At 42.5% G+C, this 15,516-nt stretch overlaps 1 protein-coding gene across 1 annotated transcript in view; it reads right to left on the bottom strand.

The window, feature by feature from the left end:
* The window catches only part of Frem1 (FRAS1 related extracellular matrix 1), a 148,883-nt gene that overhangs the window by 55,511 nt on the left and 77,856 nt on the right, over nucleotides 1-15,516 (bottom strand). The window contains exons 19-22 of the mRNA XM_048452996.3: nucleotides 14,946-15,142; nucleotides 9,583-9,778; nucleotides 6,882-7,026; nucleotides 3,120-3,261 (exon numbers count right to left, since the gene is read on the bottom strand). Of these exons, the coding sequence (XP_048308953.3) occupies nucleotides 3,120-3,261; nucleotides 6,882-7,026; nucleotides 9,583-9,778; nucleotides 14,946-15,142 (680 nt within the window). The remainder of the gene's footprint in view (nucleotides 1-3,119; nucleotides 3,262-6,881; nucleotides 7,027-9,582; nucleotides 9,779-14,945; nucleotides 15,143-15,516) is intronic.

Genomic DNA, 15,516 nt, shown 5'->3' with positions numbered 1-15,516 from the left:
CTCTCACACACACACACACACACACACGCGCGCACACATACACAGACACACACACAAACACACACTCTTCTCTCTCACACACACACTCTTACACACACTCATACATGCATGCATACACACATGCACAGACACATGTGCATGCACACACACACAAACACACACTCTCAGGCACACACATACACTCACACACACACACAGACACATGTGTGTGCACACACACACAGTCAGTGGAAACTATTAACTGTCAGTGCCATCCACAGTTTCCATCAGGATCTTCGAAGCCCAACTCAAGTCAATCCTAGTAAAGCATGTGTTATGCACAGTTTGGGGCAGAACTTGTGGCTATTGTTGTTGTTAGAAGAGGCTTTTACGGTGGCAGACTGGATAACAACTGAGGAAGTATTATGGAATAAACTATTAAACCTACATTGTATTAATCGTCCTGTTTTAATTCTCCTAAGTTCCACGCATAGCTTTTTTTAAAAATGGCTCACAAAACTCGTTCCGTGTAACTGGAGGAAAACATCACTTTCGGTGATCCACAATATAAATCATACTGCGGTTTACCTCTCTGGTCATTTGTTGGTCACCCCCCACACCCACCCCCAGTCCCCAGGAAGTCTTGGGTTCTCCTTTTTACGTCATCACTTCTCTTGCTCTCCTTGGTGGGATTTCTTCTTTAATATTTTTGCCCACAGGACATTTGCAGACGTATGTCTTACTGCAGGTCCCCTGGGTAAAGTTACTCATATTGCAGTAGCTAAGCTAGGTTCCTTCTGTGATGAGGTCTATTTGTAAGTAGAGACTTTCAAATAGACTCTCTTAAACCCGGCAGCCTAACATCCTATTTAATTTCTCCTCTTGGTAATATTGCCCTAGAAAATAAATACAGGGGAAGGCATCATTTGCTCTCTTGCTTCCAATTCTTCATTTGCATTCCCAAATATAGGTTTGACTTAACAGAATCATCTGATGCCAGAAAAAGGAAGAAGAAGAGAGAGACAGAGAGAGAGAGAGAGAGAGAGGAAAATGGAAAAAAAACAAGCAAACAAAACCGAAGCAGCACTAACAAGCAAACAAGAAATCTTAAGAGTCCACGAGGCCTGGAGGCCTGGTCCCTAGCCTCAGTCAACCAGCCTCAGTGAGCCCGAGGGAGGTGTGAGAAAATGGGGTGCAGCCTGCTGGGATCCCGGCCCCATCTGGATCTTCTCATATCCAAAGCAACGCAGGCCCCAAGCCACCCAAACGTGCACGCTCTCACTGTGTTTCTGCTTCATTACGCTTCGAAATGAAATAAGGACACAGCTGTACCTCAATTTAAATCAGTGATTGCTCTTCTCTCTGACTCTCTGTGGTACCCACGCTCTGTGACAATCAAGCTGTTCCCCACAGGACGAAGCCTCGCAGCTTTTCCGCTCTGAACCGACCTGCGTTAGATTAAGACTCACGCATTCAGGCCGTCACACTGTAGCCGGCTAGAGGTTGTCGCTAGTCTCTCGCTACCGTTCACATAAACATTCTGACCCATGAGTGGGCTGACCTTCTCAAGTGGCTGATCGATGATTCACGTTGGACTAATCGTTAAACATCGTGCCCGCAATCTGACTAGACTGGAAATTTGCTATTACTGGACAAAAAGGAGGGCATAAACAAGCTGCTGGCACAGCTAACACGGGAACCCGGGTGATTTAACCCTTCATGTGCCTTCCTTCATGTTTCCACGCTTTTCACCTTTTTTCTTGTAGCTATGGAGCCTGTCTTGGAACTGGCTCTGTAGATCAGGCTGGCCTGGAACTCACAAAGATCTGCCTGCCTCTGCATTCTGCGTACTGGGATTAAAGGTGTGCACCACCATTGTCTGGTACACTTTCTATTAAAGTTTGAGTCTATATACAAATCTGATATATTTGAAATGTTGGTTTACTGCCATGTAGTTTGTCAGATTCGAATACAGTGGATACTAAGACATCAGCAACGATACTAGGCCATTCGCAAGCAGGGTGGGAGGACCCCCACATGGACCACTCTCTAGTGTGGTTTTTGATTTGAGAGTTTATTCTCTCCCACATCGCATAAGGCTGGGAAGAGGAACTTCAAAATAAAGACACTAATAAAGACATATTTTAAACGCTGCCATGTTCCTGAGAATAGCTTAGATCATGGCAAAGAAACCGAGAGAGGCAAAGAGAGCGAGCGGTACGGGGATGGGAGGGGAGGGCACAGAAGCTAGGATGAAGGAGTAGAAGAGAGGGAAGGAGGGTTGGAGGGAGGAAAAGAAGAGGGCGTGGCAACAAACTTTAAAGGTTTCTGATGGAAAATAGGAATGCTGAGGGGGAAAAAAAGAAAAAAAATTAAGTTTCATGGATCAACATGAAAAAAGTCTGGTGAGGATGTAGACACCTCAAAATATGCTGGATTCTCCTTAGAAGTCAGCTGGTCCCAAATGGGCAGGCCCTTCCTTCCAAATCTAGGGACAGTTCTCAGGAGAAGGGAGCAATGGAATATTGGTTGGATTTATTACAAATTGATGAAGAAAATTCAGAAAGGTGTGAGTTCCTCCTGGCAAAGGAAAAGTAAATATTTTATTTTTGAGTGGAAAAAAATATGCCTATTTGAGAATAAATTTCCATTGTGTGAAGGTGTGTGCTGACAGAATTGACACCTGCTTTGGAAACAAAGGTGAAAGGGCCGTTCTAGGCAGAGAGACCGCTCAGTGGTTAGAGCTTATGCTGATCTCGCAGAGGATCAGGATTTGGTTCCCAGCACCCATACCAGGCCATTCACGACCATCTATAAATCCAGCTCCAGGGAACCTGACCTCCATGGGCACCTGTACACGTGACACATATCAGGCACACTTACATTTAAAAAATAATTAATTAGGGGCTGGTGATGTAGCCCAGAGGTTAAGAGCCCTGGCTGCTCTTCCAGAGGTTTTGAGTTCAATAGATGTGAGTCAACATCTATAATAAGATCTGGTGCCCTCTCCTGGCCTGCAGGCACACATGCAGGCAGAATACTGTATACATAATAAATAAATAAATCTTAAAAATGCAAAAGCACTCTAACAACAACAACAATAATAATAAATTAAATAAATATGTTCATGGGCCACTTACCTTAAGCTGCAGTTGCCCATTTTGGGGAAGCCTTTCGAATAAATAGTGAATGGTCTCCCTAGGAGAGTCTTTATCGATGGCTGAAAGAACAGCACTAGACAGAACACGCGTATCGCCCGCGGCCAGAGAGATTTCAGCCTTCCTGTAGAAAGGAAAATGCCCATGTTGACGTGAAAAAGAAGGGCGCAATTCAGCAGGGAATACTTATGTCAGTTAGCACAGATTCTACCTTCAAGAACTAAGAAATAATAATTAGAACCCAAAGTACAAGAAACTGTGAATCATATACCAAAGTCTGAAAAGGGGGTGAGAGCCAGCAGTCATGGCTAGGGTGCTACGTGAGAGATCTCATTGTTTACAGGAGTAGAGCTCTCCAATTTTCTAAATTAAGTGTAGTTTATAAAATGATTTTGCTTTCAGTCTTTCATTTAATGCTCCCAAAGTCTCCATGAAGAAAGTAGGTCAGGTACTATAGTTCTAACTCGACAGACAGAATCCTACCGAACGCAACTTATAGAGTGTCCTAACGCTCTTCCTGAATGCCCTCCTGAGGCAATGCTCTTTGGTTATCTGTGGTCCTCTAATGTCCTCATACTCCTCCTGAAAATGCAGTGGTGCATGTGATCTTCCCAGACTCATCTTCCTGAAGAAGTAGAGCCGCCGGGCTGACTCCTGGCATCCGGACACCAACCGGAAGCATGAGCAGACGGGACAGGGACAGCCGCAGCTTCCGTGTGGGCTCCGCAGCCTTTCCCATGCCTTGCCCAAGTGAGGAAGGGATTTCTCTCCCCAGTGTTCCAGCTCTCCATTGTGATCATAGTGAGCCCACACATGACTACTGTCCACCTCCACAGCTTTGCTTCTGAGAAACAAAGGAAGGCTCGAAGTCCTTGGCCTTGGGACAAAGGACAGCAAGTCTCACCAGCTGACATCAGGGACCACCAGGTCTTCTGCAGAGAGGGCAATGCCCGACACATCATTACAAGCCATCCCATTCAAAGAAGGCTCTCTGCTCGCCCTGGACGGGCAACTTCCCTGATCAGAGCAGGAGGATTTTATCTACCTCTGCAATGGAGCAGATGAACCAACTGCAGGATTCTAGAGCTGACGAGTCTGCTGGTGAGCTTAAGATTAGCAAGGCTTTTTAAAAGATGAGCAAGATGAATGTGGCAGGAACAGAGTGACAGAATTACATGTCAGGGGTGACCAGTATCACAGTCTGGGCTACCCCAAAAGAGACCTTGGGGAAAGGACTGTGTTAGAGATAATTCATCTAGAAAGGACTCTAGAAATAGAAAGATGGGAGCTAGTGAGAAAGGAAAAGGCAATAACAAATGTTTTTACTACTGAAGGCAATTGGGGCTCAATCCTAATAGACTCCTTTAAGCTTAATTTCTGGTTTTGTTTTATTTTGTTTTTTGAAGAAAAGAGACCTGACTAAGTTGTTCAGAATGTCTCCAACCTTTAGGTTCAAGACATCCACTTGCCTCAGTCTTCCATCCTGAGACTGAAGAGGCACACCACGGCACTCAGCTAGGATGGGAACCACACAGAGCATGACCTGGATTAAGCTTTTGGAGGACAGGAAGCTGTGACATTTGTCTTATCTAGTATCTCCCACGGTTGTCCAACTGTCTGCTTTGTGGTTATCACCTGTCTGATCCCACGGATCTGCGTGAGTTGCTGTAGCTTCCTAAGGAGGAGAGTGGAGCCATAGATTGTGGGCATCTGAAGTGGAACACTGCCCCTGTGCACAGGACAGGTAGGCCGAGGTCCTGGGACTCAGGAACCGAAGCACCAACCACAGCATCTAACAGAACCATCAAGGAAATAAGGTCAAAGACCAAGCTCCTCTTGGCCGAAATGAACATGGCAGGCATCAGATTGTCTTTGTGTCAACGGGGAGAACAGCTTGTAACATGGACAATGAAGAAGAGTTGTGACCACTCACTGTATACAGGCTTTTGAGCACTCTGACATACCGTACTTGTAATGATCCTATGAAAAGATGCTAGCAAGAGGGTAAAGGGGAGAAGAGAGACGTGAAGTGGCATGTTTAAGGTCACACTTCTGTCACCCAGAGTTAAGATTTCTTAACCACTGGGACATAGAGGAAAGGAAATGGGAGCAGGTGAAGGTGTAGGAGGAGAATGGGGATGCTCTGGGAGGCAGTAAGAGTTCTACCAAACAACACAGATGAAAGAAAAAGGGGAATCTCTGCTTCCTACCTCGGGAGGAAAAGAAAGAGGAAGAGACAGGAAAGGGTGAGGGATAAACATTCCACGCGACAGACAGGCCAGTCAGCCAGATCTGATCATTGCACTGCATGGACACACATTGAAATGTCACTCCGTGGCCCACAGATGGGTTCAATGATTACGATATTTTTTAGGGAGGGGTTCTGAAGCAGGGTTGAAAGAGACTTGGGGCTTTTGTAGAGAGGTTGGGGCTTCGCAGTGGACAGACTCCTTTGCTTCTCTGGTCTCGGTCAGTGAGTGGATGATGGATTTAGTAAAGTAGCTGTCACCAAATAAGCACTTAGCCAACATCAGCTTTCATCCTGCTCCATTCTTCAAGTGATGATAACAAAGAGATTCACAACAAGAGAGCCTCCTCCCATGCCCGCTGCCACGGGTCTTTCTTATGTAGTCAAGGCTGTGTCACGCTCACTGTGCCACCCAGGCAAGCCTTGACTTCATCCTGCTTCCTCCTGGGTTCCAGAATCACAGCATCTTCCACACTAACAAAGGAATGTCACACCCATCTGACATCCCCGCAGTGAGATAAGGACACAGACATTTCCCATATATTCTTGGTAGAACTGGCGTCTGAGAAGCAGCCTTCCAAACACCACCACTAGCATTTCCATAACACTTTCTATGGAGTGTTTGGCACGTAGAAGGATCGGTGAAGCTCTAACAGGGTAAGACGGGCACTTGTCTGGTTTCTTTTCCCTACACCGTCCAGGAGACTTTGGAAGTTGAAAGCTTCCCAGGCAGGTGTTTTTAGCTTGATGAAACTCAGTTGGTCTACTTAATGCTTACTGGCTGCACCATTAAATAAGGGGAAGTCTCAGCAGAGACTTTAAGAGCCAGACACATGCCTGCAGCCATCCCTAAATGCCTGCCGGGCCTTCTGAAGATCTCTGCAGTCTGTGAACTGCGACACTTGACCAGCGCCGAAGAGATTGCTGACACCATAGAAACGCAGCCCTGTGCGAGGGAGTTGCCGACCAGTTTCACAGTTCAGAGCACTAGAATTTTAAGAAGTAGCATTTTGAGATGAGATAGTGTGGTGTTAGTCCAGACGGGACGTAGTACAAAGTGATGGAGAAGTACCAAGCCGATTAAACAAGAGAAACTGGGTATTTCTCCTGATCACTCTTAGTAAACAGTTTGATGAAATCTCCTGTGAGGACTGTTGGCAGTTAACATTGTCACCCTTCAGTCGAGTTATGGTTTGCCCTTTGTGTGAACGTGCACAGCCATGTGGGTGCTTATGGGCACACACACATGCCCTTTAGTACTCTATGTTCAGTTATTTTTATTTTTATAATTAATTTGGACTTTTAGAAGGAGATAAAATTATTTCAGGATTAATTTAGGTCATGTTTCCTCGCATTATTTTACACCGGAAGTCCCTGACGTCTGAGTGGCGGGGCAGCTGTAGAAGACGGGCGCAAAGGAAGCCTTGCTTCTCCCCATGTACCCGGAGCCACAGAACTTCGTGGAAATCAGAAGTGAGTCCCCTCAGGCAGCTTACTTGCTTAGCGTTGGTTTCTCATCGTTCACTGGGGTGATAGCGACTGAGATGGTTTTAAGGATTGTATGCTTCCCATCGGACAACTGGATCACAAAACTATCAGCGAGGCTCTCCGAGTCGTCATGGACATAGGCCAGCTTCATTCCTGAAAGAAGGGAAGGAAAGTCTTGCTTTGGTTGAGCCAGCCACATCTCACAGATACTCTGTTTAAACCAGGCTTTGGTGTGCCCAGTGCATTAAAGTGACTTGAACTCTGCTTTGTGGAGTCATTCATAGCCCATTAAATTTCCTTTTCTAAAATAAGAAAACCACATAAACCATGTAATAACAAAGATGTAGTATTTAAACAAATCTGAGAAAGTGAATTACATGTGAAAAATTAAAAAGATGATCTCTCTTGACCTAGGCACCAAAATAAATCCTAAGTAGTTCAAAACTTCACTATAAAAACTCCCATTAGCCACGTTTCTTTCAACCCTCCCCATTGATCCTTTGCATAATCAATTGAAAACTTTAATTTGCTATTTTCAAAATGCACGATACAGCTCTAGAAATACTGAGACTTATGCAAAATGTTTGTTGACATATGACCACTTATGCCAAGAAATGAAAAATGTTTAAAATAGAATACAGCCATGAAAAATTTCAGTGGAGTACTTCCACAGGGTAGAACCCTGTGGTTGCCAAAAGCATCCCAGGTTCTGTTGAGAATGTAAATGAAGTGATTGTAAGTTACCTACTATGGCAGGAGTTGGCAAATTCTATGTTTAGGGACAGGATGTTTGTGAGAATATATTCAAATTGTTTGGCTTTGTTTTTAATGTAGTCATAAGTTACATACATAAATGTAAAATAAAGTACAAAATAAAAATAAAGTGCAAGTAAAACCTAACTTTTAAAAAGGTCACCAAAATATGCATTCATGAGAACAATTTATTTTTTGTTTGAATTGACTATGTTATTTAAACTTGCCCAACGAAAACATGACACTCATTTAATCTGATAACATTAACCAATAGCATCATTTTTTTGAAAACTGTCCTGGGTCTCTGAATGGCTCGGAAGGTAAAGGTTTTTGTCTTCCTGCCTGAGTTTGAGCTCCAGAATCCGCATGGGGGAAAGAGCAAACCAAATCCCACAGGTTGTCCCTTGACCTCCATATATCAGCTATGGCACTAGGAACCCCACGTGCACAAAATAAATAAATGAATGAAAATAGATTCTAAGCTGTCTTTTTTTCCCCCTGTAGATAAACTCTCCCTATGTAGCTAAGGGTAGCCTTGAAAGTCTTGAGCTCTTGATCCCCCTGCTTCAGGCTCTTTAGATGCTGGAATTACAGACATACATCATCTAACCCGACTCAGAAAACAGAAAAGAATAAATGAATGAATCAATAAATGAATGATAAACAAAAATCATACTTCCCAGGGGTAGATTTTAAGCTGTTATTCCCTTTCCTTATGTTTGTAACCCTATTGTCATGGGAACTGATTTGGTCTTATCAGCAGTGAAGTCCCGGAATTTATTTCTCTACAATTCACAGAAACTGAGACTGTGACTTGGTTTTTAAGACTCAGACATAAGATGGCATCTGCAACTATTACAAAATAACCTTTGGGACAAAGAGACTCCATTCTAATTAGAAAAACAGACACTGGAAAGACAGGAGGGGAAGAGAAAAGCGCCAGGACAAAGTCTGGAGAATAGCTGGGAGGAGAGCGCCATGTTCTGAAGGCGCCATCTTGGCCAACCCAAGGTGAGGGAAGACCTCCCAGGTTGGGGAAATGAAACACACAGAGAAGAAAGAATTCTGGGATCAGGCACTAATTCTAGAACTGCATACTTGCTCAAATTTTTGAAAGTATTTTTATACATGGAAAATGGGATAAGGTCGTTTAAAAAGTAATTAAAAAACAATTCAGGCTCCTCCAGTGTGTCATTTCCCTAAAGAACACACTCTCTCCACAGAGACTAATGAGTAGTTATTGTATGTGGATCTATATTTGTTTCAACTGTTGAAATTTTGGCAGACTAGCCTCTTGAAATTTAGTCCCATGATCTCAATAGTTCGAAAAAGAAATTTTAAATTATGTTAAAACTCTGTTAAAGTACCAATAATCACAAATAAAATTGTTTATGGTAATTGTTCACAGTATTCTAAAAGTCAAAGAAAACATCCCACTACGTCTTCAACTGTCTACAGTGTCTGGCTGAGGTCATACACTCCTCGTTAATCAAGAACCCACAGCTCAGTCTGAAGGAATTAACAAGTGAAGAACATACTCTTTCTTCCCCCTATTTCTATGCTTTGTTAGTATCTTTGGGGGAGTAAAACAGTTTTCCAATTTATATTTTAATTAACAAAAATTTATAAGCATGAAATTTTGATATATGCAACTTGTGGCATGCTTACATCACACTGATGTGCATCACTTCACCTTGTTAGTGTGTACATGTGTGCATGTGTGCATGTGTGAAGTATTAGCAATGCCCAGCTATGCAACATGTCACTAACCCTAGTCAGCACAGTGCACGTACAGATGCCAGAAACTCAGTCTTGTTTGCACTGAAATTGTGTACCTTTTGATCAACAGCTCATTTCTTCCCTCTCCCCCGAGCCTCTGGTACCCACCGAACAAATTTCTGCTTCTCCTATTGCAACTTTAGAGTCTACACATGGACGGGCTAAGCCATGGCCTACCAGCCTTAAGAAGGTCCATGGAGAAGTTGTGAATTTCCTGTTTGATCTGAGGAGACTCTTTGCTGATCGCCGCACTGATGAGCAGGCCATGCTGGGGCTTGCGAGGGATGCTGAAGAGCAAGGGGTCCTTGGGAACATCCCTGTCAGCAGCACTGATGATGGAAGAATCCAGCTCTGTCCTCTGACCCTCACATACCTGAGCAGGAGCAAACCAGCAGGGTAAGCAGTGTGAAACAGAACCTTTCCTCTATTCCTTTTCAAAAGCTGCTAAGAACAAAAAACTTCACCCCATTTATATGAAGATGTCCTACTTCAAGTTTTCCATGGCATTTTCAGATACTGGGTTCTAGAAAACGAAATTTCCGGCTAACAGGAATGTAAAAAGAATCTATTCATCTTCCTAAGATCTTTTCTAAAGATTCTAAGTGCTCTTTCGTTGCTCGCACGACATAGGGTGCGTGATTAAAATATCTGTGTGGGGCTGGTGATATGCTTCGGTAGGTAAAAGTACTTGCCACACAAGCCTTGGCGATGGACGTTCAAGTCCTGAAACTTGCATACAAGTGGTGAGAAATAAGTGCACAAAGTTGCCCTCCATGCTTAACATTTGGGCTGTGGCATGCATGCCCCCAAATCATCCACAGGTATTTTTCTGCACAAACACATACTTTCAAAAAATTGTTGTAAAACATTAGACCATTTCTGTTGTTAATGATTCAAAGGTTGATGCTGGTGAAAGCCAGCAAAAGTACGCTTGCTCTGTGGAAGCCAGGAAAGCTCGGTGTACAAGTGAACCTAGAGTCTACCTCAGACACTAGTCGGTTATTAAACGCAGAAGTCCTTGTTTCTACAATTCTAGTTGTCTACCTGCTTGCAGTAGTAAAAACCTACTGCATACACCAGAGAAAATTTGGGGTTTCTGTTTTTAAATATTTTTTTTAATTTCATTTTGATCATATTCACCCATCACTATCCCTTCCTACTCCCCCAATGCCCAATCACCTTCCCAACTTCATGTCCTTTTTTAATTGTTATTAATAACCTTCCGAATCCAACATATGGTGTTTTAAATTTTTTATTATCATAGTAGATACTTTTTAACTTAGGTGCTAGGAGATGGCTCAGCCGGTACAAGTTCAACTTGTGAAACTTTCAAGGAGCTGAATTCAGCTCCCAATAAAAAGTCAGCACCCAATAAAAAGCCATGTGTGACTGAGAGCACCTTCAGCCTCGGCACTAATGGGAGGCTGAGAAAGCAAGATCTCTGGGGTCGCTGGCTGCTAGGCTAGCTCCAGGCTCAGTGGAAGACCTCATCTCATGGGAACAAGGCAAAGTGTGATAGAGCAGGACACCCAACATTCTCCTCCTCCTGCGCACGTGCACACACCACCACCACCACCACCACCACCACCACCACCACCTCCACCACTGGCACAGTATAGTGCTTCTTGCCTCAAGAGAGCATTAGTCACTTAGGACTTGGCCATCTTAGCTGTCTTGGTTTTTCTGTCTGTTTGTTTGTTTGTTTGTTTCCTTTCTGAGAGAGAACAGGACATGGAATTTTTTTGTTTTTATTCTGAAATACAGGAAGATGTAAGTACTAAAAGTATATAAATTCTACACATGCTTCCTGGGGATCTGCCAGGCCACTTGTTGCATTCTGTAGCATGTGTATATGTTCCCAAGAATCCACCAGGAAGGACTGGGAAGCCTGCCTGACAGTGGCGTAGTCAAGGACTATTAAGAGCTGCTAAACTTCAAGAAACAAGAAGCAACAGATTCAACGCAATGCCCATCAAAATCCCAGCAAAATTCTTCAAAGACCTCGAAATGGTACTCAACTTCATATGGAGTTGAAGTACCAAAACCCAGGATAGCCAAAATAATCCTGGGCAATAAAAGAACTTCTGGAGGCATCAGAATCCCTGACTTCAAACTCTACTACAGAGCTACAATACTGAAAACCGTCTGATATTTGCATAAGAACAGACAGGAGGACCAATGGAACCGAATAGAAGACCGAGGTGTCTGTCAATCCACACATCTTCAAACACCTGATCTTTGATAAAGAAGCAAAAAATATCAAATGGAAAAAAGAAAGCATATTTAACAAGTGGTGCTGGCATAACTGGATATCAACACGTAGAAGCATGAAAATAGACCCATATCTATCACCATGCACAAAACTCAAGTTCAAATGGATCAAAGACCTCAACATAAAGTCACCCACACTGAACGTCATAGAAGAGAAAGTGAAAAGTACACTTGAATGCATTGGCACAGGAAACCATTCCTAAATATAACCCCAGCAGCACAGACCCTGAGAGAAACAATTAATAAATGGGACCCCCTGAAACTAAAAAGCTTCTGTAAAGCAAAGGACACAGTCAACAAGACAAAACGACAGCCTACAGAATGGGAAAAGATCTTCACTAGCTCCGCATCAGACAGAGGTCTGATCTCCAAAACATACAAAGAACTCAAGAAATTGGACACCAAAAGAACACGTAATCCAATAAAAAAAAATGGAGTACAGACCTAAACAAAGAACTCTCAACAGAGGAATCTAAAATGGCTGAAAGACACTTAAGGAAATGTTCAACATCCTTAGTCATCAGAGAAATGCAAATCAAAACAAGTCTGAGATTCCATTTTACACCCGTAAGAATGGCCAAAATCAAAAACACTGATGACAACTTATGCTGGAGAGGTTGTGGGGAAAAGGGAACACTTCTGCATTGCTGGTGGGAATACAAGCTGGTACAGCCCCTTTGGATGGCAGTGTGGTGATTTCTCAGAAAATTAGGAAACAACCTTTCTCAAGACCCAGTAATGCCACTTTTGGGTATGTATCCAAAGGATGCTCAATCATGCCACAAGGACATGTGCTCAACTATGTTCAAAGCAGCTTTGTTTGTCATAGCCAGAACCTGGAAACAACCTAAATGTCCCTTGACCAAAGAATAGATAAGGAAAATGTGCTACATTTCCACAATGGAGTACTACACAGCAGAAAAAAATAATGACAGCTTGAATTTTGCAGGAAAATTGATGGAGCTAGAAAGCATTATTTTGAATGAGGTAACCCAGACACAGAAAGACAATTATCACATGTACTCACTCATAGGTGGTTTTTAAACATAAAGCAAAGAAAGCCAGCCTACAAGCCACAATCCCGGAAAACTCAGACAACAATGAAGACACTAAGAGAGACTTACATAGATATAATCTACATGGGAACTAGAAAAGACAAGATCTCCTGACTAAATTGGGAGCATGGGGACTTTGGGGGAGGATGGAAGGAGGGAGAGGAGAGGCAGGGAGGGGAGCAGGAAAAAAATGTAGAACTCAATAAACATCAATAAAAAAAGAAACAAGAACCAGCAGGCTATCCTTATAGCTGAGGGGATCACTTTGTGAGAGCCTATGTTTTCTTTCCAGCTCTTTCCACTGTCTCTGAAGGGACCATTTCTGCGGGTGCACAATGACATTTGGATAAAAACAATGTTACTCTTATCTGACCTTCTCAAATTAAAGACAAAAAAATCTTAGATTAATTCATAATGATAAACCTATTGAATAACTTTTGCCAGTATCTCACTTTCCCCACCCTTAAGAACCTTAGTAAAGCAGTTTAAAAAACATGTTGTAATTCTCCATCTACAGAGAGCTTAAGTATGAAATGTTTTCTTCTTGACTGTGTGGTGATGCATCTCCTTTACAAAATGGTAAATTCATCCACAAGATTACCAAGGAATTTTCTTAAAAAACAAACAAACAAAAAACTACAGGATTCTTTTTGGAAATTGAACTGTTTCTTGAAATTATATGAATATAAAGTTTAAAGGAATATACATAAGAACAGATATTTACTACTAAATAGGTTCACAAATGATTATAACAAACTAAAACATTTTGATGGAACACCAACAATCTATACAATAAGGACATTTTCTAACAGGAAAACCAAGTATGTTCTGTGAAGAAGAAGAAAATTCTTGAAGCTTAAAAGTAGTCTCTGCCAATGCCCAAGGGTCTGTGGTGTGTGTGTGTGTGTGTGTGTGTGTGAGAGAGAGAGAGAGAGAGAGAGAGAGAGAGAGAGAGAGAGAGAGAGAGAGAAAGCAAGGGTAAAAGACATGATTACTTCCACAAAGGGATCAGGAACGACTTCCCAGAAGCCTAATTACTCCAGAAGCCCTTGCCCCTGGCAGATAAAGATAGTAGAAATAGGTGCAGGAGTGATCATTCATCGATTTTTTTTTATTCACATAATCACCGAAGGGCTCTCCAGAGTAAACCATGAGCCAAAAGAAGAGGGGAGGCAGGAGTTGGCTCTTAAATCTCACGCTGAGGTGACGCTCATGTGCTGTTAAGATTCAGGAGAAAATTAAAATCAAATAAAGACTTTCGCATTTAGAATGCGATTATTTTTAGCAAAAAGAGTGAGGGAAAATAATGGCTTTGGTCAATATTAGAAAGAAGATGACACATGAAATGGTACTGAAAACCCTTGCTCATTAAGGTCCTACTTAGGATGATCATGTTTGGCCAACTCGATCATCCTAAGAATCTCTGGGGGGGAAGTACATATATATTTTTGAAGATGGCAAAACAGAAGCTTGAAGAGAAATAACCTGCTCAAGATGCAAAAATTCTTCAACGCAATGCACAAGTTCCTTTGAGGCCAAAGACTGTGTTTGTGTTCATTCAGCTTGCTAGTGCATGTGTATGAATTAAATAATCATATATAGATATGCAGAATATGTCAAAGGAATTACATATGGATAAGAAAAGATTTCATACATGTATTAAAGTTTTGCTTTAGAAAGTAAAGCACAGAGGGTATGGTTCTTTTATTTGTAAGTAAAAAACTACAGAAAAATTATGGTATACAGACACAATTCTGGCATGTCCATAAATCTCTTGGGTTACTTACTTAACCTGTTTATGCCCCATTTCTTCAGTAATGAAATGGCAATAAAAACACCATCACCCTAAAAGTCTATTGTGGGGATTAACTATGAATACACAGAAAAGACTTGGAACCTAAAATCCAGTAGGTTCTCTATGACACACACACAGACACACACACACAGACACACTCTCACACACACACACACACACACTCATACACACACATACACACAGACAAGCAGACACACACACACACACACACACACACCATCCTTACTAGGTTAATAGTTCACAGGTGTTAATTACATGGCATAAGATTCTTTTTTCCTTACTCATCAGCAAATTAATATATTAGGTGCACCTGGATCAACATAACGGGATTATCTAGGCAAAAATAAAAATCAGAAAAAGATAAGAAAATAAAAAGGAACATTCAGTATGTTTCTTACAGTGATATTCTGTACCACAAAGTCAGGAGCTTCATCATTTGTGGGGTTGATGATAACATGAAATGTTGTCTCTAAGGAGCGGCCCTTCCCATCTGTGGCATACACCGTGAACTGATCGGCAGTTGGTTCCACCCTCAGGTGCCTGGACTGCACGTAGTTAATGTGCAAAGCCTTCATGTCTCTCCACCGGAACGAAGCTAACACACACCAAGACAGAACAGGGAAATGATAAACAGCCCTCCCCAGGAACTTTCGGTCTTTACCAGCTGCTTCGCTGTGAAGCAGATATGCGTTCGTAGTGGGGACTAGGGTGACGCCTACCAGCCATCCACAGAAAGGCAGGTCCCACAGACGGGAAGGAAGGATGCGAACCTCCCCAAAGAGTGAAACTGTGATCACCACTCATCAAGATGCAGGGGACTCCATGGTCACTCTCCAGACACATGAACTGAAAGTCATAGAGACCTGCCATTGGCTAAACTGTCCTTCTGACCCATGGCTCTTGGCATACTTGGTTAAGGAGGATGCCACCTCTTTGACACAAAGGCAAAGCGAGCAGAGATCCATGATT

This window comes from Myodes glareolus, chromosome 3 (assembly GCF_982192425.1).
Source record: "Myodes glareolus chromosome 3, mMyoGla1.1, whole genome shotgun sequence".
Classification (NCBI taxonomy): Eukaryota; Metazoa; Chordata; class Mammalia; order Rodentia; family Cricetidae; genus Myodes; species Myodes glareolus.
The sequence above is the reverse complement of the archived record's forward strand: the minus strand, read 5'-3'. Positions and strand labels throughout refer to the sequence as shown.